Below are 22752 nucleotides of genomic sequence, written 5' to 3'. Positions count from 1 at the left end.
AATTAAGGCTTTGAAATTAATAGATAAGTCATTTAAATAAGGAATAAATTTTGTCATTGTACCTCAAGCTTCAAAAGATGTAAACCAATTATGCAGAAATTAAATAGCCAAAGAGAGAAGAAAACGACAAATGACTACTCATTTACACATAACAGCAGGGAACAATAAAAACAACATCAGTGCAGTCCCACAGTCACCCGAGCTAGCGCTGGAATGTGCTCTGCTTGGCACAGCACGCTGTGGTGAGTAACACAACAGAGGAATTAGACACGTTCATGCCTGAGCAATCAAGTCATGACAGAAAGCTCTCAGCTCCGTACGTGAACAGATTTGGTCTCAACATCACCCCAGTGAGTCAGAGAGAAGATCTGCGGTATGTGGAATGCCATCATACTTCTAAGATTATTCAGGAATAGAAAGTGAGCATCAGTTGTGTTTCTTGCACTGTGATAATACTATTTACTCACTTTTAACTTGTTGCTACCCCAGCAACAAGTTGAGGGGAAACATGTAAAGTTTCCAGGAAGAAAAGCTAGTAGTAATCGATACCAAATTGCTCACCTGTCTCTGATGGTCCAGATCTGCTTTATTACCAACTAGGATCATAGGAAATTCATCACGGTCTTTCACTCTAAGAATCTGCCGCTGAAATTTATAGATTTCTTCAAAACTGTAAAAGAACAAAGCAGATTGTCAGTGTACTAATTTGTAGATTCTCAAGCTCTGCAGAAGTTCGGGAACGATGAATCATCGATTAGGCCTTGCCCTGCCCTGTCACACAAGCACAGACAGCTGCAGATGTTCCCTCAGAGTCCACTGTCACTGCACGACCAGTTAAAGAACCAATCAATGCCCCAACTGTAAAAAAATCCTGATTCAAGGGAGCACTGCACTACACACTTGGGCATGGTCTGCACTGCAAGGCAAGCAGAACATTCGCTGTGTCCCATTCCAGAGGCACTGGGATTCCCCCGGCCTGAGACACAACCAAGCGAACAGTTCATTTGCCAAATGCTGATTTTTTGTAGATCAGCTCTGGCTAGGATGTTCAAACTTCAGTCTAGAGATACTGATGACGAATATATTACCTGGTATCCCCAAAGCTTCTACAGCTGCTTCCAGGAATTTCTGGGCAAGTTATGAAGCTGGTAAATCACATTAGTTGAAGAACAGAAAAATGATGGGGCTAAATAAGCAGAAAGCTTTCCAGTTTCCTGTATACATACTTAGGATGGCCAACCAAGTTGTTTCAGCTACTGGAGATATTTAGGCAGTAAGGGCTATTGCCAGCACTGCTTAATGGAGGGCGAGAAAAGCAGAAAGCTTCCGCAAAACAAGTACATGAAATAAGTTAACTCGGGTCTAAACAGGTACCTCTTCACAAAAAACAAACAAAACCAAACAAAAAAAACCCCACGACTTTTAGTGAATGCTGTTAGAGCCGTATCACTACACAGAGATCACTACAAAAGTTGGAGACGAGTGAACAGCCTCTGTATCAGAGGCATCCCAAACACCACGTTTAACTTCAGGCACAGAGCCTGAAGGCATAGAATCATTATAGTTGGAAAAAACTTTCAAGATCAACAAGTTCAACCGTAAACCTGTCACCACCAGGGCTGCTAAACCATGTCCCTAAGTGCCTCATCTACCCGTTTTCTGAACACCACATTTACATTTAGATTTGTAAAGTAAAACTAAAAAGCAAGATCATGATTGATAAGGAAGTTTCATTAAAAAAAGTTATGGAGCCAGACTGCCAACCCACCTCACCCACATAAAGGAGAAGGATGAATTAGAAGGAAGGTATACTGCCAAGCATACCCACACCTCCACTTAGGTGGTGTTTTAACACAGAAGTCTGTAGCAATTGAATGAAAGGAGGAGGAACTAGGTGTTGTCCTAAGCAGAGTGAAAGCTACCAATTAGTTCACCTATATTTCTTCTTTGGTCAGAATTACTTTCTGCAAACATGGTAGAACAGATGCCACTATCTAGAATTTAACAGATACATAAAGTAAATCTTAAAATAAATAAATATGAGACCAAAACTGAAAACAATGATCTTCACCTTAAGTTTAGGAATTTCAGAGAAGAAAGTGATATGAAAGCTTAACATACCATGACCTGCTTAAAATTGAGACAAATCCTTTGAGAAAGAACCAAACAAAAGCTTAAAATTTTCAGTCAGGCAAGAGTTCACACAATGACTTTTAAAATCTACAGCTCTTTGCTGCAAAAACATTTATGCTAACACAAGTTGCTCAATACATCTTATACCCACAAACCCAGATCTCTTGACAAAAGCATGAGCCTTTTTTCTGCTCAGTATTTCAAGGTGATTTTTGCATTTAGCAACCTTCTTAAATGCAAGATACAGATCCGAAGGAAGTATATGTATGCTCCACGGAACATGTATCTTAATTCTGATTACAAACATAAACTCTATAAACTCTGCTATCAAAAATAAACTCCGAAGTCAGTTTTCAGATCCCAGACTGAATCTGAAAGGGGAAAAGAAAAACGCCAAAGAACTACAGACCGAACTTTTGAGTACAGTGATTTAGTCATCTTATAGTTCTTCTACTGCAACTCAAAACGAGAGCTCCCCTGACAGCTTCTGCTCTACAATATATATTTAATAATCTCAATAGAAGATCATACTCAAAATCTTAAGTGACTGTGTATATACATATATACTTACACACACACACGTATATATCAGTTATGTAGGTTCCAATCAATTTGTAGGAATAAACAAGGGTGAATATCTGCCTACTTGAAGACATAAACATATATTCTGAAGGAATGTAAAACTTAGAAATGCGCACAGAGCCGGTCCCTGGACATCAACAAGCATGGGCCAAGGAGGTATTTCTCAAGAGCTGATCAGATATCATAGTGTGTTGCACTTGCTTTACACCTCATCCATTTGCAGGAAGCTAGTATTCAGGGCAAATTTTAACTGTAATGAAGTACCTGAAGAGAGTCACCATTTTTTATTAAACAACATACTGTAAAAGATAGATGCTAACCATCTTAAACAGTGACTTAAAATGGGTTTCCATTAGTACTGAAAGAATACTAATACCTCAGAACAAAGATGAATATATCTCTTATGACTTCTGTCAGAGATCATTTCAGTAATGTTAGAGCAACAATTTAAGATTAATTAAGCTTCAAATGTGGATTGTTTGTTTGCTTTAAATAAGTGGGCATCAAGCTTACCTTCCTCTGTCCGTGACTGAGAAAACAAGCAGAAAACCTTCCCCTGTCCTCATGTACTGTTCACGCATGGCTCCAAATTCTTCTTGTCCTGCTGTATCCAGAACTGAACATACACAAAATGTTAATTACTAGAATTTATCTTCTTAAGAATACTTCCTAAGAGAATAGTGTGACAGTCTCTCCTATATACCAGAAGTTATGTGGAAATCACTTCACATAGACACTACAGGATTTTCTAATGAGTCTTCCAGCAATTTGTTGGGACTAACTCAGCAATTCAAGACCTCCAAACCAAACTGAAAGACAAAGTGCAGGTGTATTTTCACTAATTCAAGACCAGCTTAAATAGCTGGAAAAGATAGAGGGACTGAAGCAGATACATTGTTTTCTCTTTAATTAAATTATTCACAAACGGGAACTGAAACTCTTAAGGCAAACATTTATATTTTATTTGGGAGAGGCAAAACATGAGGGCTTGGAGACATGCTTTTCATTCTATCATGTCACACGAGTAATTGTCAGGAATTGTCAAATTCTCCCAATTTTGCAGGCATTAAGGTTTCAGGAATAAGTCTGTCAAAAAAAAGTGTTCCATCTACGGTAAACAAAGACATTAAATATATGTAAAGTCTAAACATTTTAAATCATTGATACCTCAGCAATAAAATGACAGTACACCAGCTTTTATCAGCTGCAAGCTTGTGTAAAATCACTTACTGCAAAGTTATTCGGCAGTACATTTTACACATACAACCGCGAACATGGGCCCCGACAGCTACAGATCACTTCATACGATGCTTTAGTTTGTCTACTTACTGTCCAAGCGCGCTGCTCTTTCATCTATCACACACTGTTTGGTGTAGGAATCTTCAATTGTGGGATCATAATCCGTAACAAAATAGGACTGCAGAAGAAAATTTTATTTGTAAGTCAAGTATATATATATATAAGGGACTCATTGAGCAACACAGCTAAAACTGTAACCTTCATGCCCAGTAAAGATGAGCAGGTCAATACTCATATTCAGCAGTTTGTCACTCTATCTGAGAGGACAGGAAATAATAACTTTTCTATTTCTGGTAAATGTTAATAAATTCTAGAAATTAATAGCAGATTACCAGAGTTTATTGGACTCTTAGTGAATTTCTAGCATTTTCCTAGAAGTTTCTAACAATCCCTAGCATTTCCCAGCAGAAAGTCCCAGAAACTACAATGTTCAAGTCAACACTGCTAGGAAATTGTCCACTTTTGGTTGGACTTAGAATTTACTGGCAATTCTTAAGAATTTCCAGAACCCTCCGTCTTTTTCTAGGAAGCACTGAGTTATTCTCATCCATTTCTGGAATTCTCTAGTAGTTACTATTTCTAGTAATAAGTTCATGCAGAACAAATGACATTTAAGTTTTTAAACTGGATGAAATTTAGTAGATTACTCTTGTTCCTAGGATTTATCTTATGTTTTTAATGCCTTTAAGCAGTGCTCCTTCCAGGGCAATTTTTGAAAGCAGAAGTTATAAAGCATCTGCATCTCTGGGTACCTAAACCCGAGATTCCAACCACATGCTATTACGTTTGTTATCTATAACTTGAACCACAGAATGAAGTACCTCTCTGTAGGCTGGGAAACGGGATACTGAATACTGTGGCTAACGATACTGTCCAAAGAAACATACAAATGTGGATTTCTCAATGGGAACTTTTAGTTCATACGAAGTCACAGAGAATTATCTTTACCCAGAACCAAAACCATACTAGTGCATTGATTCTGGACTGGAAATGTGTAATACTCTGATTATTTAGTGATTAAGATTATCAGGTGTATATGTATCCAGGTAAACATTACAGCAGCCTATGTTAATCAGCCTCTAAGTCAACAGACAAATAAGAATGCCTTAAACCTAATTATAGTTTCCTAGGAAGCCGAAAGGAGGATGAGTTGCTCTTGTATGGAAAAAAAAAAAAAAAAAAAAAAAAAAAAAAGCCATGACCATCACCCAAAAAAGGGAGCATCTCCTTGTTTATTTCAAAATTAGAAGTTCTCACTGAATCATCTTCCCAACTAAACAAAGATACCAACAAACCATCACTCTGACAACAAGTCATCAACATCCATCCTCTAAACTACCCAAGTCGCACTGATAGATGTCACCATGGCAGGGGAGGGGGGGAAATCCAAAAACTGCAGTACAAGCCCGCTAACTTCCTCCAAAGGAAACTTATCAGTACAGAATCCAGACAAGCCTGTTCTGACAAATGTAAGTGTATTTATTCTTGCTTGGATTCAGCTTGGGCCTGCCCACGAGGACTGGCTCCTGAACTTCCCCGTCCTCCTGCCAAAGCGACGCACGACGATGACTTCAACCTGACGGCACCAGCCGGCGCCTGCCATCCGGCCATGCGCACCCCGGACACCGTGGTCCCAGCAGAGCCGGGTACCAGGGCCGCAGCTGCCTCAGTGGCAACGAACACCTCCCTGCTCGCCACGCGCCTCCCTGACGCGCACCCCTTTGCCCAAGCACGCACCACAACCCCAGGTGTGCCCAGGTTGCTGTTGGTCTCTTGCAGTAAGGCACAAAATGTGAAAATGCATGAAGGGCTGACTCCTGGAGCAGAGATTAAAACCTGCCTCTTAGCATACACCTGCCCAGTATTCCCAGGAACGTTGCCTCAGTGACCACCTATTAGCATTAACAAAACTAACCACACCATGCTCCTGTGAAAAGGGTAATCCTAATGATCTGTCCCACCAGAGATAACTGCATGAAGCATGAAATCCAACTGCATATTGCTCAGCATTTACCACAAGTCCAGCTGCCCTCTGCCGTGTAAGAAACGGCTCCACTTGTTTTATACCATGTTTGCCCAGGCCAAGTAATTCAAACAAACTTGCAGCTGGGCAACCCACCAACAACTCTTCCCATACTCACACTTGTCATCTTTAAGCGTGCCTCAATGCTGATTTTCCCCCTTTCCCAAGGGGTTCCTACAAGCAATGTTCTGCAATGATGAGACTGCCATATCTGATACCACTCTAACAGTTTTACTCCCATTTAAGATTATAAGAATTCTTTAATCACTGCTCTAAACACTGAAGTCTTTTGGAGGGGAGAGCTTGTGAAAATCTGCTTTCAGCTTACCATCTTCCCCATTCAGTGATTTTGCCTTTACTACACATAGGGGAATTTCTCTGTCAGATCAGCTCGTGTGTAATTCCCGGGATTCCCTCATGTGCAAATCCTGGGATTCCCTCTCCCTGAATTGATACTGCAGCTTCCTGGGCAGCTTTTTTTTTTTTAAAAAAATTATTTTTAATTACTATTCATAGTAAATAGCCCATAGTCTGAAGGGGAGAAGAAGAAGAAGAAGAAGGAAAAAAAAAGACACCACACACCTTTGTTTTGCCCAGAATTTAACTTAAGGGGAGGGAGAGGGAGAAATCGGACGTTATACCAAGGTACTACAAGCTATGGTTGCATCATCTGTTCCTTTTTATCTTTACACAAAACTTGAAGAGCATGAGAGTAAAGGCAGTCCAGCACAGCACAGGAAAAGCATACCACTATGGCTAAGTTAAAGGAATGGTACATGCCAAAATATATATTCATCCTTGCTACGTCTATAATCTCCATTTGTATTTACTAAATATATGCTTTATGTTTCAAAGAGTAACTAGTTGCTTATTTAAATTTTTTCCACATGTTCAAATGTGTTCTTGGTTCCAAGCCAGTGAACAGTGAAGGCAAGGAAATAGAAGGGTTTCCACCCTCCATCTGAAGTTACAGGCCAGTTTTAGATTTAAATAACATCTACAATTTCAGCATTGTGAACAGCCCAGAAATCCTTCCCAGCTATAAATTACATGTTATAGCTTAAAGCAAACAAGTTAGTGAACGCTATACACCAAAGCTTCAGCTTGAAACTTGAGTTGATTCGCCAACATCTGAAACACACGATGCTAAGACACCTCCCAGGCTGAGGGCTGGAGATGGCAGAACTTTCTTAGCAAAGCTTCTCTATCTACTCAAACATACACTTGAAGGATGCAGTGACACATCTTCATGCCACGGACATAACATAGCACCACCAGCTCTACGTACACCACATGACACGTTGATCAGAAATACCAGAAAAAGGATGAAATCTGCCCAAGTTATTTTCTAACCATCTTTCTTCACTTAAGAGAATGTACTAGGTCTTAGACTAGGTCATTGCCACAGTATAAGACAAGGATTAAAGTGGCCTGGCCAGCCAGTAGGGAGATGAGAGGCCAGCTCTCTGCCTGAGCAGCTTGACTACAGCAAAACAACAACAACAACAACGGACTACGCATGAAGATCTAAATGACTAACTCCATAAATCAGTCATACTTTACCCTCTTCCACAGTGCAGAAGATGTTAGAGATTATTTCAAGTGTTATTTACACTTCCCTTCCTATCCCTAGAGAAGCACAGGCAAGTTCAAAGTCTCCAGCACCAATATGGTGTCACGGGACAAGCCGCAACGTGCAGCCATCTCGCACAGTTTGCCTCCGACCTAGAGCCATTCTGCCGGGCATCACTGGTAGCTAAAGCAACTCATAGGGCCCCTGCACCTGAAGAGATCCTGCGGGAGCCCCAGGCCTGCTGGGGTCAGGGGCAGAGGAGCACCTACACCGCAGACGACTGCCACACGCACACGAACACTAAAGACACCCAAAGGTGCACTCACCTACCCAAAGCGTGCCCAGAAAGAAGCATTTTAGATGGCATACAGCCACTTGGCGGAAATGTAAGATGTATTTTCATGTTGAACGCTGACAAAAAGTTTAGATTATGCTACGGAAGGACATGTATACCTTCCAGTTATCCAGTTACGTTCACACAAGTCCCTAGGGATAATTTTATTTTAGTTTTAGAAACAGTAAGAGCATTTGTTGCTTTCTTCTAAAAACCTGAAGACAGTCAGTGTTCTAGGCAACCACGAAAGCTTTCCTCAGTTTGTAGCGCTTCCTGCTGCTCTGAGGTGTGAAAGAGCAGCATGAGTCGTAAACAAGCTGCACACGAGTTGTATGTTAGGTGACCATCAGTTATAATAGAGCATCGTCTTTGATCCTTACGCTCCTCTCTCAGTATTTGTCAGTAAGACACAGCTTTCACCTTCTACTGTATGATTTCTTTCAGTTAAGAGTTGAAATGCCTGTAAACACCTTTTTAAAATACTAGTGTCCTCAGAAAACAGCAGTTCAGCACTTTTTTTTTTTTAAATAGCTTTCAAAACCTGAATTCAAACCAAATTTGCACCGTGCTTGCATTGTTCAGTTACAACCATACACCCGTGCAGCTACAGTAGCTCCTTATCCTACCGTGGACATTTGCCTCTTAATTGTAATTGGCATCCAACTTCTAAGAATCAAGCAACACCTAGCACGGAGTACACTAACCCAAAGCCTTGCTATTAGCAATATACCTTCAGACTTGAACCATTCATGGCAGATACAACTTTGATTACTCAAGACTGGAGGAATAAAGACTTTCACTGCCTCTTAAGGCTTCTTTGCAATGCTTTTAATTAGTGCACTTTAATGCCAGTAACACCTACAGAGGTCCTCGAGACTGCACAACTCCCCAGGTCTAAACTTGTCTGACTATAAAATATGTTCTATCCTGCAAGCAATGATGAATCTTAACTTCACTTAATTTCATTTTTGCTTCAAAACAAACATTTGCAAGAGCTATAAGCATGTTAAGTGCTTAGTCCTCCTGATCTTGGCCGCTTGCAATTCAAGGAATGTTAAAAATATGAACTACACAGTACTTTTTTTTTTTTTTTTTTACCTATGAAATTTTATCAGGAGCAGTTTTCAACACAGTGGGCTATGCAAGCTCTGCTGGTCAACCTCAATTTTTACCTCAAGAAGGCTTTTCCAAAAAACAAACAAACAAACAAACAAACAACAACAACAACACTAACTCCAAAATAAATAACTAATTAGGACCATATAGAGGGAACGGAGCCACAAATGAAATGAAAATAAGGTTAATAAAAATGCCTTTAAGGAAAAAAAGGCAAGTTACCGGAATACCTTCTATCATATATATATATATGGCATCATTAGAATACCTCAAGATACAATACTGGGTAAGATAAGTTGTTTTGATTTATAAAATTTAAGTACAGTAAGGGGAAAAGACACAAAATCAATTTAAAATAGCTATTCACTTCAGTAATCTAAATCTATTTAAATTACAGGCTGCAACAGACTTCAGGTGAGAGCTACAAAGACACCTACATTTAGCGTACGTGCAGTCTGTTAAGAAAGATATTTTTCCACGACGGTACCAGGTAATAAAAATACCCCACCTTCCTTATCTCTTTAGGCCATGACAGCTGACACTTCAAATAATTAGCAAAGCCAGACTAATCGCCACTGCAGAGAAGTCTGCATAGACCAATTTATCACAGATCACTTTATAGGTCAGAATCAAGTCACTCTAACTGAACGTATACAAATTTAAATATGCGTCTTAAATAATGTGTATGCTAAGCAACTAAAAGCAGTTTCTCAAAAAACCTCCGTCTCTTAGGCTGACAGATATTTGTCCAAACCTGGACAAGTTGGTTCACAGAGTTAGACTGGCCCAAACCCCACCTTATAGGTGACCCAAGGCATTTAAATTGTCCCCAGTCCCTGACTAGGCTTTACAGGATCACATTAAAACTGGAAATAAGGAGGAAAGCAGGAGCTCATTGCAGGGAACCACAGCTGCCAGGTTTAAATGCAGTTTCATGCAGATTACAGCCTTCTAGAATGATTCAAATTAGGGTTAAGTATTACTAAACTAATATTTTGCAATACAATTGAACCACATTAGCAACTTGCTACCAGCGGAAGAAAGAGGTTTTGTCACTACCTCCTGGCCTGTCCCCTCCTGCTGCACACAGTACGATCAGAAGATGAAACAGTTTAAATGGCTAAAATTTAACAAACAAAACCACACCATCTCCACCCAAACACTAGTCAAGTGCAAATCTGCTTTTAGATGTGAGGATACTTGAGGGGATTTTACAGTACATCACTGAAAAGTTTCCTGTTCCCTAAAAAACATTAAGTATATATTTAAAAATCAAAAATGAACCCTCACAAGATAAAGTGTTCAACACGGATTAAATCAAGAAACCAAAGTTCCCAGAACTTCTCACAGCACACGTGCAATTACAAGTTGAGGAGGCTCTTTAAGAGCCAGTAACGCACCTCGCTTGTACCGCGAGATGGCTGGATTCACAGCTAGCCATCTTCTCGGTCCTGTCCTGTAATTTCTTCTCTTATTACCACAGTTAACCCTGTGGAATTTTTAAACATCAACTTGGACGACATCCAACATGAAGGCGTGGGAGGATTCAGCTTCCTCAGCAGAGTCTGGAGCATTTTTTCCCAGATTTATTGACTGATCATTAGAAGCTCATTATTTAGTAAGAAGGCATAAAATAGCATTTAAATCTAATACAAACGATTGCGTCAGAAGACAAGCACAGCTCAAATAGCTTTATTTGCTCAAATTATGTATTTACTCAGGCCAAATTATGTATTTACTCAGGCCTTTTGGCCTGAGACTGGACTGTTGAGATGCATTTCACAGCCTACAGACAATCATTATAAACGTTGAGCTTTGAAAATGCCATAAAGTGCTAAGGTGCTGAAATGGCAACTTAGCAGTTAGTGCTGTTTGCTCATCTACTTCTACTAGAAGTCCTCAGCCAGGTTAGCTATGCTGAAATATCCTTTCCCCCAATGCCGTCAGATCCACAATGGAAAAGCGAGGGTAGGGATAAGGAGCACCTTTGACGTGGCACTTTCCTATCCTGCGTCGCCCTGGAAGAGGCAGGGCTTGGGAACTGCCCCAGACAAGGTGGGGATGGAGCGGGCACTGCCGGAGGCCGAGCAGCAGCTTGGAGCACGGGCCATCCCCAGCCCCAGGTATTTCACACCACTGTATCCCGCCACCACGCTGTGCTGTGCAACACGCACACGTGCTTTCTGCATCCTGAAATGGGTCCTCAGAAACCCGTGGCTAAGCAGCAAAACCTCTGGTGGAGGGAGAATTCATACTGGTTGACTGAAATACCGTTTCCACGTGACCTTTGCTTTCAGAAGTGGCATTTATATGTTGAGCATGCACAAAGGTGCGTGCACTTAATGAAAAGGAGACAACAGCACCTAATTCCAGTAGCTCCTAGAGTCCAGCAATAAGCTCAGCAAAATCAGTGCCCTCTCTACAAAGAGAAGTTTGTCAAGAGACTGATATTTCAGAGGCAGGTTTTTAACCCAGACAAATGCAGAGGTATTCATTACCTCATTTTGGAATTTAGAAACCCAAACAACAAAAACTTAGAGCCTTGGGTTGTTTTTGCCTCGTCTCTAACTTAAGGTATCAGGTTAAACTGACTGGAGAGTGAAAAGGAAGGAAGGGGATCTCTTCAGGTCCGACAGGCCGTGCAGGCACTTGAGCAGCAGAGACCGTGCATCAGGGAGCTTCAAGGCACACGAGCAGCCCCTCTGCTTTACGGGCCTGTTTGAACAGGGCTTTACCCATGTCAATTCAGACACAGGGCAAAAAACACACTGAGCTTGATCACTGTCAAACCGAAGCAAACAATCTGTGAACACAGCTACAAGCACGAACCGGGAAATCCTACCCCAGCTCAGCAGGGATGTCTGACGTAGACAGATCTCAGAGCTACAAGCTGACTTGAAAACATGACAGTGGATGATGCTTGCTGAAAAGCCTAAATCATTACAACTGATTGGTTTTAATCCACATCCACAGATGCAGACATCACTGCTCCATTAAAAAAAAAAAAAAAAAAAAAAGAAGGTACAAACTAATAGCACTACTTTTTTTTTTTTTAAATAAAACAGAAATCCAAAATACAGAGCTCAAAGTGCCTACAGTATGTAACTGAAATGAAACTTCAACCAGACAAGCTATTCTTAAAAAATAATAATATTTTCCATCTTGGGTCCCAGTCAAGTGCAATATTTTTCTTTCTAGTGTAATCAGTGCTCACAGTGAAGCTGATCTCTGGAAAGTGTCTTCATAGTCATTATGGGACTTACTCTCTTACTGCCATCAGCAGCTGATTAATAAATTTAACTTATTACTCCTTCACATCTGACAACAATGTAACTCATACTGTTTTTCTCATCATACATAAGCTGCAGGAGTACAGCACACTAGAGCTATTTGCAGATATATAATAGAAAACATGGTATTTCTTTTCCGATCTTTTAGAAATTAAGCCTAGTGCACTATAACTTTTGAAGTAGAGACACTAGATAAAGTTCATAGTAGAAATAGTACCAACAAGGGAATTATACTTCCAACTGGGGAGAGTAAGCAATTTTTTTCCTAAGTAGCCAGGGAGAGGAAGGAAAAAAAAAAAAAAAAAAAAAAAAGGAAAAAAGATAAAAGAGCACCACAGCTCTTGATTATGAAGTCTTGAAAGATATTGTTTTGTATGCATGACTAAGTGTCTCACAAGTGAATCTGAACATTATGCTAAGTTTTATTCCTTTTGGAAGATCACAGACATGCCTATGCTGCTCTCAGACCCAGTACACCTCAGCGGCACAAAGGTGCTCGGTTGCCTTTAGCTCATGAATTTGCAGATCAGCCCCTGAAGCTTACCTACAAAGTAGCACACTCTGCCCTGTCCCCCCGCCGGGTGTATTGCTCGTGCTTACCTAACATTTGAACAGGCAGTATTTATTTCACCCGAGTTATTTTGAAGGGTGTGCAAGCTCTGGTCAGCACCAGAATCACGTGGCACGTGACGAGAGCAGGGCAGACACAGGTGTCTGGAGAAGCAGCCGGGGCTGCTCCTTCCTTTAGCCTCACCAAGCAGCCGTGGGCGCGTTCCCGCTGCTCCCCCAACCTCCAGCCCACCCCTAGCAGCGGGGCTGCCACAGAGCAGGAACATCTACACCAGGAGGGCTCACTAGGCACACCGACCACAGCAAGCTCTCGAGTGGAATTATCTTTCCAATTAAGACGGCTCTAAAAGCACAATGTGAAGAAATAACCTATATTGCCACAACTTATACATGGTGCAATATGCAGAGGCTCAAGTTCCACGAACCAGAAGCTGCCAAGTGGCTTTACAGTTGCTGTTCTTGACACATGAGCAAGATTTCATAGTGCAGAAGTGCTTCCAGGCACCAACCTGCTGAGAGCACCTTCCCAGCCCACCTACAGGGAAGAGATTCTCAGGTAAGGTGAAGCACAACTTAAATTCTTTTAAGCACGGACAGAATTTCCAGCCATAGCAACTTTGGATTTTGAAGTCAAAAGAGACAACGTCAATTGGAAGCATGCTTATGTTCAAGTTTTAACAAAAAGCATTTGTCTTCAGAATTCAGTCTATGCATTTAAGTAATCATTACTTTTCATCTTAAAAAAAAAAAAAGGGGAAAAAAAAGCATATTTACCAGCAAAACATTTGCTTATACTAAAACCAACCGCAATGCTTCTTCCCCCTCGTCTCTGCACCTGCAGGTGCTGTACCACTCTTAGTCAGCATCACCCCAAATTGCAGCACGTGTAAGAAACTTGGAGGGAGCTTAGTTTTTGCTCTGAACTACCACAGCCATTGCATGGAATGGAAAAAAAATATGGATAATCAACATTACTTAACATTTGCAGCATTAACAGCATTTAGATTCATATTTCATATGATCTTCAGAGCTGGAGGATCCAAACTATTGGCTTTTCTAGCCTTGGAAAAATCAATGACCTTACCAGCAAGAACTATTTTACCCTAGTGAGAATACAATTATCCACAAATCCAAGTATTGTTATAACTTAAGCAACTGCACCTCCCGCAAGGCATCATCACCATTCAATTAACAGAAACCAGAAATATAATATGCAAAGGCAGGAGTTAGCAGCCTTGCTCTCATATTAACATCTTCCAAACACTATGCTTCGCCACAAACTATGCCGTTCTATCTGCAAATACCTACTTTCACACCATGAAAAGCCACATCTATTGTGAACCACATCAAGAAGCTGCAAGTAAACATTCAGCTGAGCCTCTACATAATCCAACACCACAAGCTCTCAACAAATGTTTTTACAGTACAGCCATTTATGGTAGCAGTAAAGGCAGCAAATAAAAGACTGGAGTAGTTTTACACTGCGCAGCATCACTTCCCACGATGGAGTTGATTTTAAGCAACAGATATAAACATAATTTACCTAAAACACTACATCGCAGACTAACCCTCATTCTTCAGGGAACTCAGAATTTGAGCCAAAAGTGCTTGCATGTTTCGCAGCTCTTGGCTGACAAGTCACGCAGAGCTCGGGGTCACTGGAAACTGAGGACCAGTATCTTGCACGTTCTTCTTCAGACTATGTTAAAGCAAGTTCCAAAATAATTCTCTACCCACAGCTTGTTGCTGAGGTTGCTCCAAGGGGAAGGACAGCTTAAAGATCACATTTAGACTAATTTAGACAAGGTTGGACTGTGTCATTCAGAAGTGTGCATAAGCTACTAAAAAGGCAACAGTGCTTTATTCAACCTTTAGTTCTATAAAAAGAGCCAGACGCTCAGGGAAAACCTGCTCTCTCCAGTGAAGAGATTTCTCCTGGTTCTACGGGTGCTGGATTTTGCTGTTCAAAGCACAAGGGCTTCAGACACCAAGGCAGCCACAGATGGTGCAATAGCACAAGGGTGAGAGCATCAGCCTTCCCTGTCGCCGCTTCCATCTCTCGCTTGCCGGCGCCGCTTGCCCTAAGCAACTCCTCATTCAGCAAGCTGGGCTTCATTCAGTGCCCAAGGGCTGCTCTTCCTGCAGGCTGAAGCCAGTGCTCTGGAGCCTAAGGAATGAATCCACAGGACTCAAGACAATCAAGTCACTCCCGCCCCAAAAAAGAAGAAAAAAAAAGAAAAAAAGGAGAGAGAGAGAGAGAAATATGAATCCTCTGTCTCCTTTCTCCATTTTTCCCTTGCCCATGATAGAGACCTCGCATAGAAAGCTGATGGTGGACTTTCTGTGCAAGAAAGATGTATAAATATTGTTTTGAATAAAATACAAGCTATATTTCAACTGACTGACCAGTTTTCAAGTTTTAAAGGAAAATAAGAGATATAGATCAGTGAAAGATTAAAACATTTAGCTCTATCCCACCCATGTTGACCAGGTCCGCCCATCTTCAAGACTGGTTCAAATGCTATTTTTAGGCTTCATAAAAGCCAGAAATTCAAATATTCTAAGTTAAAATGTACACTCAGACACTTGGGTTTTACAATACTGTATGGTTAGTAAAACAATTTTTTCAGGGGGTTTCCAGCAAGGTGATTTCCCTTCTGCCCCCATGTGTTCTCATTCTTACCAAAATTTACATAACTTCTCAAATAAACTTGTTTTCTAAACTTACGAGCTGCTCCTCACCCAAATGGCACAGACAGATCACCTGATCTACTTAACTTACATCAGAGGATACAAGATGAGTTCTCTACACAATATTCCTTTACAGACACCAGCAGAGCATTGCATCGCTCTCTGCAAAACACAGGAGCAAGTCTTCTCAATAGAGGTCATGAAAGCATCAGCAAACACATAAGCTAAACCATGAAGGTGCAAATATTTCATGATGATTAAATTGAGGAAAGACAATGGTTTATGAAAAATAATCTGTTCATGCTAGTCCTATTTCTTCACTTAAAACCATTTGGTTACACTACTTGCTATTCTGAATATCTGATTTTACAATCACTAAGTCGAACCAAAACTCGAAAGAAATAAGCTACCTCTCTCAGGAGGGAGTCAGTGAACAGCCACTGTCCAAAGTCGGCAATTTCTTCATTACTGAGATATTGTGCCATAAAAACCCCTCTAAGGTACTTACACCAATATTCTCATCTAACTGCAAGCAGAGAGGAAGCTTAAACTGGTGCGAACCAAACTAACAGGACGGGCTAGGAGGAACTTGCCAGGAAGTCCCACATTGTTTATAGGCTTAAGGCAACAAATCAAACACGTCAAGTGCCATGATCAGTTTTAAGACATAAGTTTACAGCATTTGTTTGGTCCCATAAGATTTTTCAGGAGGGAAGCGAATGCTCTCTGGAAACAAACCTGCTCTTCTTCCCCACCGCACCCCTGCCCAGCATCATCCGAGTAGCACTGGGTGCTGCAGTGCAGAAGATGCAGCAAGAGGGGAATTAGCTGTCCCATATGAAGGGCGAGAAGGAAAGCAATCCAAGAGCTTTGTAGCATAAAGTAATCCCAAAGGAAAAGCATTAGAAATGAGACAAATTCAGCTCTCTCCTCCCCAAGCAAGTCAATATTCAGCAAAAGTCAGCAAACTGATAAAGAAACTACCTGAGTTCAACTCATGAAATGTATATAGGATACGCGCTGCAGCCCCCTAGTTATAAGCTAGCTGTACTTGGGAAAATATATTTATTATATATGTAGTGGGGAAGACAGCTGGAAACAAGGTGCCGCAAAGGAAGGCATATTCTCTCCCCTACAGGAAATTCTGAATTTAAACTGCACTGCACAGTACTCTTCCCTGACCAGAAAGGCCCATGCAACAAAGCACAGCTTCCAGCAAACAGCAAAGGCCATCACCTCCTGCTTTTCTTGAGCAAATTCGGTTCAAAGGCGTAAAGAGGCAGCAACACAATAAATGCTGCCTTAAAATGTCTGAGCGGTGAGCAAAGACCGTCAATTTGTTTACTTTCAGAAGAAGGTTTTAGAACGCATGAAGGTTGATCTGAGGGTTTTGGTGTTGTTTTTTAAAAACCTACTGCTATTTCCGCTCCCCTATTCTGCCGAGTAGTGATCTTGTGGTAAAGGCATTCAGTGAAGAGAAAACAGAGCGTGGAATGCACAAGTAACCAGCCTTCTGCACTGAAACCACAGGAAAGCACGCTAGTTTCTCTCATTTTTATAGATTAGAAACAGGTTCTTCAACTTCATCATACTTAGAATAATAGACTATTCAGTGTGATTCAGACTTCCAGTAATCACAGGTGAAGTCCCAGGACAGCCAGCACATCACTAGGATAAGAAGAAAGCCTTTAGGACACCTGATCTTTTTTTTTTTTTTTTTTTTTTTTTTTTTTTAAACTCTTACTTAGCCATGTCTGAACATCTCTAAACAACATGTTTCTACCACAGACTTTTGTCAGCTTTTAATGCGCAGAGCTAATTTTAAATGCTTATAGGAGTCGAATGGATGCTACCAATTCAATGCAAGTGATTTTTTTTTTCTTTTGAGCTCGCTTCCAGCATTATAAAGTGCTTCCATTTAAGTCTAAGTTTTCCTGACTTGTTTCCTGTGTATTAAAAGCAACCTTTCATAGTTATCAGAAACAATTAAATAGGCTGCAGGCATTTCAAACTTGTGGAATTACCTGCTTCAGGTTTCAGAAACGATCATCACACTCTGAAGACATGACATAAAAGCAAATCTAGGACTATCTTCCTATGAATCTCTATGCTTGCCAACTGCTAGGATAGTAGGTTGTCACTGGTTTGCATCAGTCCACACAAGGTACTGTGACAGACACTGACAAAAGGTTACCTTTCCAACCCCAAGATGTCCAGTTTGCAAGACAGAACTTAGGACACACATGGGAATTCATCCAGAAGAGTAAAGCAACTTGAGTCTCTTTCACTAAGTACACTTTACATACTCTTCTTCACTAAAGAGAGGTATGAAAAAACATGCAAGAACGAAATGACAACGAATTGTAAATGTCTGGTTGAACAGCATTAAGCAATTTCATTAGCATTTCATAATAACCACTAACACTGAGAAATCTGAAAGAGATGCTTTAAATTTCTCAAACCATTCAACTAGCATAAAAGTACTCACAAGTACAAAGCAGTGGAAGCTTATGCACCACACTACATTCAAGTTTTATCATAAGCTATTTAGCTTACAAAGCTAATTCCCAATCATCTAGTCTTAAGCAGGTGCCCGTAGCTTAAATTATTCATCTTCTGCAACCAGACTGAACAAATTGCTTAAAATCACCATCCCTTTCCTTATCCAGAAAGGCAGCCAGCATCTCTGAGGGGAGATCTTTTCAAAAATTGCAAGGAATTTATCTATTTTTGTACATTTTTAAACTTATGAATATTTGTAATTGATGAAATGCATAGAACACAGAATTTCAACATGCAATTTTAGCTCTTCACGAGAAAAATAAACAGAAACTCCACACCTCTAAAGCCCTAAATCTTAAGTAAAATTCCCAAGTTTCAACTATACAAATTCTGCGGGACTTTAAGATCATAGATCATACTTACACAGACCTCAAGTTACTATAGGATTATTTTTAAATTTTGCCCATACCTTGAATCTGGGTATTACAAACACACATGGGGGTAGGGAAAAAAAAAAAAAAAAGAACAATTCTATTATCCTAATCAGTTTCTTTTTTGGGAGAAGACTTCTGGAGTGTCACTCTAAATAATCAAGTCCTCCCACAAAACAAGTTAGAGCAGCTATGGAGGAGGGGAAACCACTACTAAAAATGTGTGGAATGTAACCTGCTTGGAGGAAAGCAGATAATATGGGACAAGGATGGACACTATTTCAGCTGTAAATGTTCTTTTCCCATACAAGTGATTTCAGATATTTGACTTTTTACAAACATAATTAAGTTCACGAACATTTATAAAACACATGACTTCAAAGTGGTTTCACAGACAAAAAAAAAAAAAAAAAAAAAAAGATCAAGTCCTCTGATAACATGACACACACCATATCCACCCTGGTAAGTGCAAAAACTTCTAGGCAGCAGAAGAAAACAGCACCTCCAAAGGAGATAAAATGCATTCTACAGTTACTGCAGGGGTACAGGGATGTGGAAATTTTTGAGTTTTTAAATATCCCCATGAAATTCTGAACACTCAGAGCGTACAGACGCCTGCCCGCCCCCGTGCAGCGATGCTCTCGGAAGCAGTGCCCTGGGGAGCCCACCAGCTCCCCGGCGAGGGCGCTGAGGCAGTTCCCAGGCCCGCGGTGCCGACGATGTGCATGCACCGACTTCCCTCGCGCACGCCGCGAGACCACAGGCGCTGGACGCCGCGCAGCACCGTGACCTTCCCGGCTCAACGCGAGCGAAGGCAGCCCTCCTGTTCCGGGAGCCGCCCTGCACAGCCAGGATGAAGACAGGCCCCGGCTGTGTGCCCCCGTACCAGACGGGAGCAGGACTTGCACATCACTTAGCACAGGAGACGCTCTGCAGGTGGCCTCCCGCTCGCCCTGTGCGCTCTGCGGGCTCGCTCTGCACCTCGAGCGGGACCGCGCGCAGCCGGCTGCACGAGCTCCGCGGTGCGGCGCGCGGCTTCTTCGCCGTGCGTGTCGCTGCCCAAGAGGCTGCTGCCTGCCCGGGCCCTCCGCCGGCACGCGCGGCTGCCCGAGCGGGACAGCGGCGTTGTCCAAGGAAGAGTCATGCCTGGGGTGTGGGGATCGCGTTTACGGCATGGCCCCCAGGCAGCCACACCAGGGCAACTGAGGACGTTAAGAACTGGGCAGCTGCCACAAGCAGAAGCCTCCTAAACCATCTGCTGATGGTCCTCATGCTGAGGACCTGCTTTAATACAACATTTGACGCTGCACCATGCCAAGCACACTAAATAGCACAACTCCCTTTTGATGATTTCTTTAGTAGAATGCCTCTAGACCATCACTCCTCCAACAACCCAGGCATGGAAAACAGGTTAAAGGGTAGTCCCTACAGCAATCAAGCCACAAGACAAGAGCTCTCAGGTTCTGTACTTTGGCAGTTCAGTACCATCACTTGCACAGTCCAAAACAAAATGGCACCAACAGTTAGCAAAGTTGTTGAACAACATGCAGGGCTACACAGAGGTTTAATGAGACTTTCTCCTTAGTCTGTGAAAAGAAACTCCTAGACCTAAGGCACCTGGAAGCACAAGCACCTGCACCAGTGGATGAGGCAGCAGCATGGCCACGTGGTGACACTCTCGTAAGAGACAGCTTAAAGCAGCAAGGCAGGACAGGATCCCCCTGCTTCACCTGCACTGCCACAAACAGCATCCCCCTGGGCAGAGAAACCCACCCTCCAGAGGCAGAAGTGCTGTTTCTGTAGTTTAAGACTTGTCATTTCCATATGCTCGCATTACAAGACAAGACACAGCCAGCTTTACAGAAATGCTTTACCTGGCACACACAAGTCGAACCGATGAAACCTAATGCTGCAAAGAATTCTGACCTTGCATGCAATATTTCCCAACATGAGGGTCTGAACATTGCTTCATGCAATAATCCGTTGCTAAGTTTTCTGAATTCAGGGAAGCACTGAGTGCTGCTGAGTCATCCTTAGTATTACCAATTTTAAGATTTCGTATTTTCGTTCCCAGGACAGGCTTTTCAGAATTTCTTTATAAAAATAAGAGCAACGATAGCAATTATTTCATAAGATTACTGCAAGTGATCAGCCAAATACCTGTTATTCCTGGTATAGCTGACCTTCAAATGACAGTTTTTAGTAGCTGACCACCACGTATGCCTAATATCAAATTGAAACCTACATGTAAAACAGGTCAGTTAATAAGTACGTATGCACAGAAACAAGCTGGGGAATAAAGCGAGTGAAGAGCAGAGTGAGTGGCTCGCGATGCGGACACCTGAGGACGACCTTTGAGGCTCCAATTTGCCTGTTGACTTTGCACTTAACCAGGTGTACACAGCTGGAAGGAAAGAATGAGCTTCAATTCAGTCTCCCCCTCAAAAAAAAAAGCCAATCAGTGCAGTTTGCACTGCCAAGTCTTGCAATTCCCAAGCATCCTCAAACTCACAAGGATCAGAAAAACAAACTGTCTTTTCACTACTCAGAAGACAAACCTTATAGAAGCTAGCAGACGGAAGTGATTAAGAGCCATTGCATAACCTATCATTATTTTGTCAGACACTGAGCACGTGAAAGCTCCCAGCTTTGAAATAATGGCACTGCAAATGACTATTAGATGACCACTGACCAACTGAGCACCTGGAAAGAGCACGCTCCTCGGGCAACACGGAAAGGCAAAGCTCTTGTGCCGGGGCTCCGAGATCATGGACACTGCACCCACAACACTGGACCACCCCAAAGACAGCCTCAGCCTGAGAACTCCCAGCAAGGTGAGAACTTGACTCACGTTACTGAGGAGCATCAGTAAAGAGAAGTCAGAGTACAGAAAAGAGGGAAAAAAAAAAAAAAAAAAAAGTATAGCACGTACATTTGTGTCTTGGACATCTCAGGAAATGTGGTCAAGTTTCTGAGAGGTCTGGGGGGAAAGCAGGAGAATAACATGCAAGGCTAGTAAGTTTATGGAGGACTTTGCAGACAAACCACTAGTAGAAATCTTAAGGAACAACTGGGATTACAAGACAATTAAAAACAAACTGATAATTGCGTTCTTAGTAGCGCTGGATTTGAGCTTGCAAGGCCAAAATCCTGTAAACATCACTTGCTTATTTACTGGGTTTTGCTCACAAGGACTTGCTAGTGCAAGCTAGTAGAGGAAAACCTTGTACGTATTTTCAGTAGTAGGGCTGGCAGCACATAAACAAGCACACTATCAACAATTACTCTTTCTCCTTGATTACCAAGAACTTTCTTAAAAGGAAAGGCACATGAAGAAATACTCCTCCGGATGTACTATTTCGAAACACCCATAGCTACAGTACATATTACTGTAATCTCATCTCAATTCCTTACATAGGAAATGCTAAATATCTTCTATTAGGAGACGTCCTCCATCCAAAGACTCTAGATTCTTCACACAGATTTAGCACCCTTCCTCACTCTACTTGCCATGTAAGAAATAATACTCAGATTTATATGCAGGTTTATGCATTTATACCTGCTTAAATTGGGATATCCGCAGATGCTCTGTGGTTTGAGCTGAGCAAGTTAGTTTTGCTAGAAAGGCTGAAAATGAACATCTTAAAACAGCAGTGATATAAAAATTTCACCTTTTCCTAACAAACATAACCAGTGACTCAACATTTTTAATGACTACAGTTGCAAAGTACTCAGAACAGTACTGGAAAAATAATTCCCTTACTCATTTAGGAGAGGAATCAAGTTTATTTTCTTGTTTTTTAAAAGCCTTCAGGAATGCAACACACATGGCAGTTATGAACACATATCTAAGGTAACTCAGCTGAGAAATAAAACCTCTCATAGATCTTCTGCACCCAGACTGCTGTAGAACGTTTCACTCATTATTGCACTCATTTTTTTTTGCTTAACTGTAGCATTTTTATGCAGTAATATCTAGTTGCTTACTAAGGCACACAGAGTCTTTATGTCTTTAATAGAGTACATCTGCACAGCCTGTTACCACCTAAAGTGCTGCCCAGCAGCTAGTTTCACCACGTACTGTAGTTTGAACACAGCTTCTCGACCCAGCAGAGAACGTGGTGCAGGTTTGGTTAAAGTAGCACTACGGAGAGATGAGGCTGTTTGCAGAGCAGCACAGTGAACCATACAGGGTAACTCATCCTGGG

The 22752-nt window shown here is 41.6% G+C and overlaps 1 protein-coding gene across 2 annotated transcripts in view; it reads right to left on the bottom strand.

Moving 5' to 3' along the window:
- RRAS2 (RAS related 2) overlaps window positions 1-22752 on the bottom strand; it is a 39653-nt gene that overhangs the window by 8424 nt on the left and 8477 nt on the right. Inside the window, exons 1-4 of one of the 2 annotated variants that reach the window (XM_088525769.1) lie at window positions 6366-6392; window positions 4045-4132; window positions 3229-3331; window positions 562-670 (exon numbers count right to left, since the gene is read on the bottom strand). In XM_088525769.1, the coding sequence (XP_088381895.1) occupies window positions 562-670; window positions 3229-3331; window positions 4045-4132; window positions 6366-6377 (312 nt within the window). In that variant the 5' untranslated portion in view covers window positions 6378-6392. Of the gene's footprint in view, window positions 1-561; window positions 671-3228; window positions 3332-4044; window positions 4133-6365; window positions 6393-22752 lie in introns of those variants that run through there. The other variant, XM_088525768.1, reaches the window with a different exon arrangement.

The sequence above is a fragment of the Tinamus guttatus genome, unplaced genomic scaffold (assembly GCF_059628265.1).
Source record: "Tinamus guttatus ecotype Peru unplaced genomic scaffold, ASM5962826v1 Tinamus_guttatus_pri_ptg000240l, whole genome shotgun sequence".
In the NCBI taxonomy this organism is placed as follows: domain Eukaryota; kingdom Metazoa; phylum Chordata; class Aves; order Tinamiformes; family Tinamidae; genus Tinamus; species Tinamus guttatus.
Note: the sequence above shows the minus strand (reverse complement) of the source record. Positions and strands in the feature narration are given on the sequence as shown.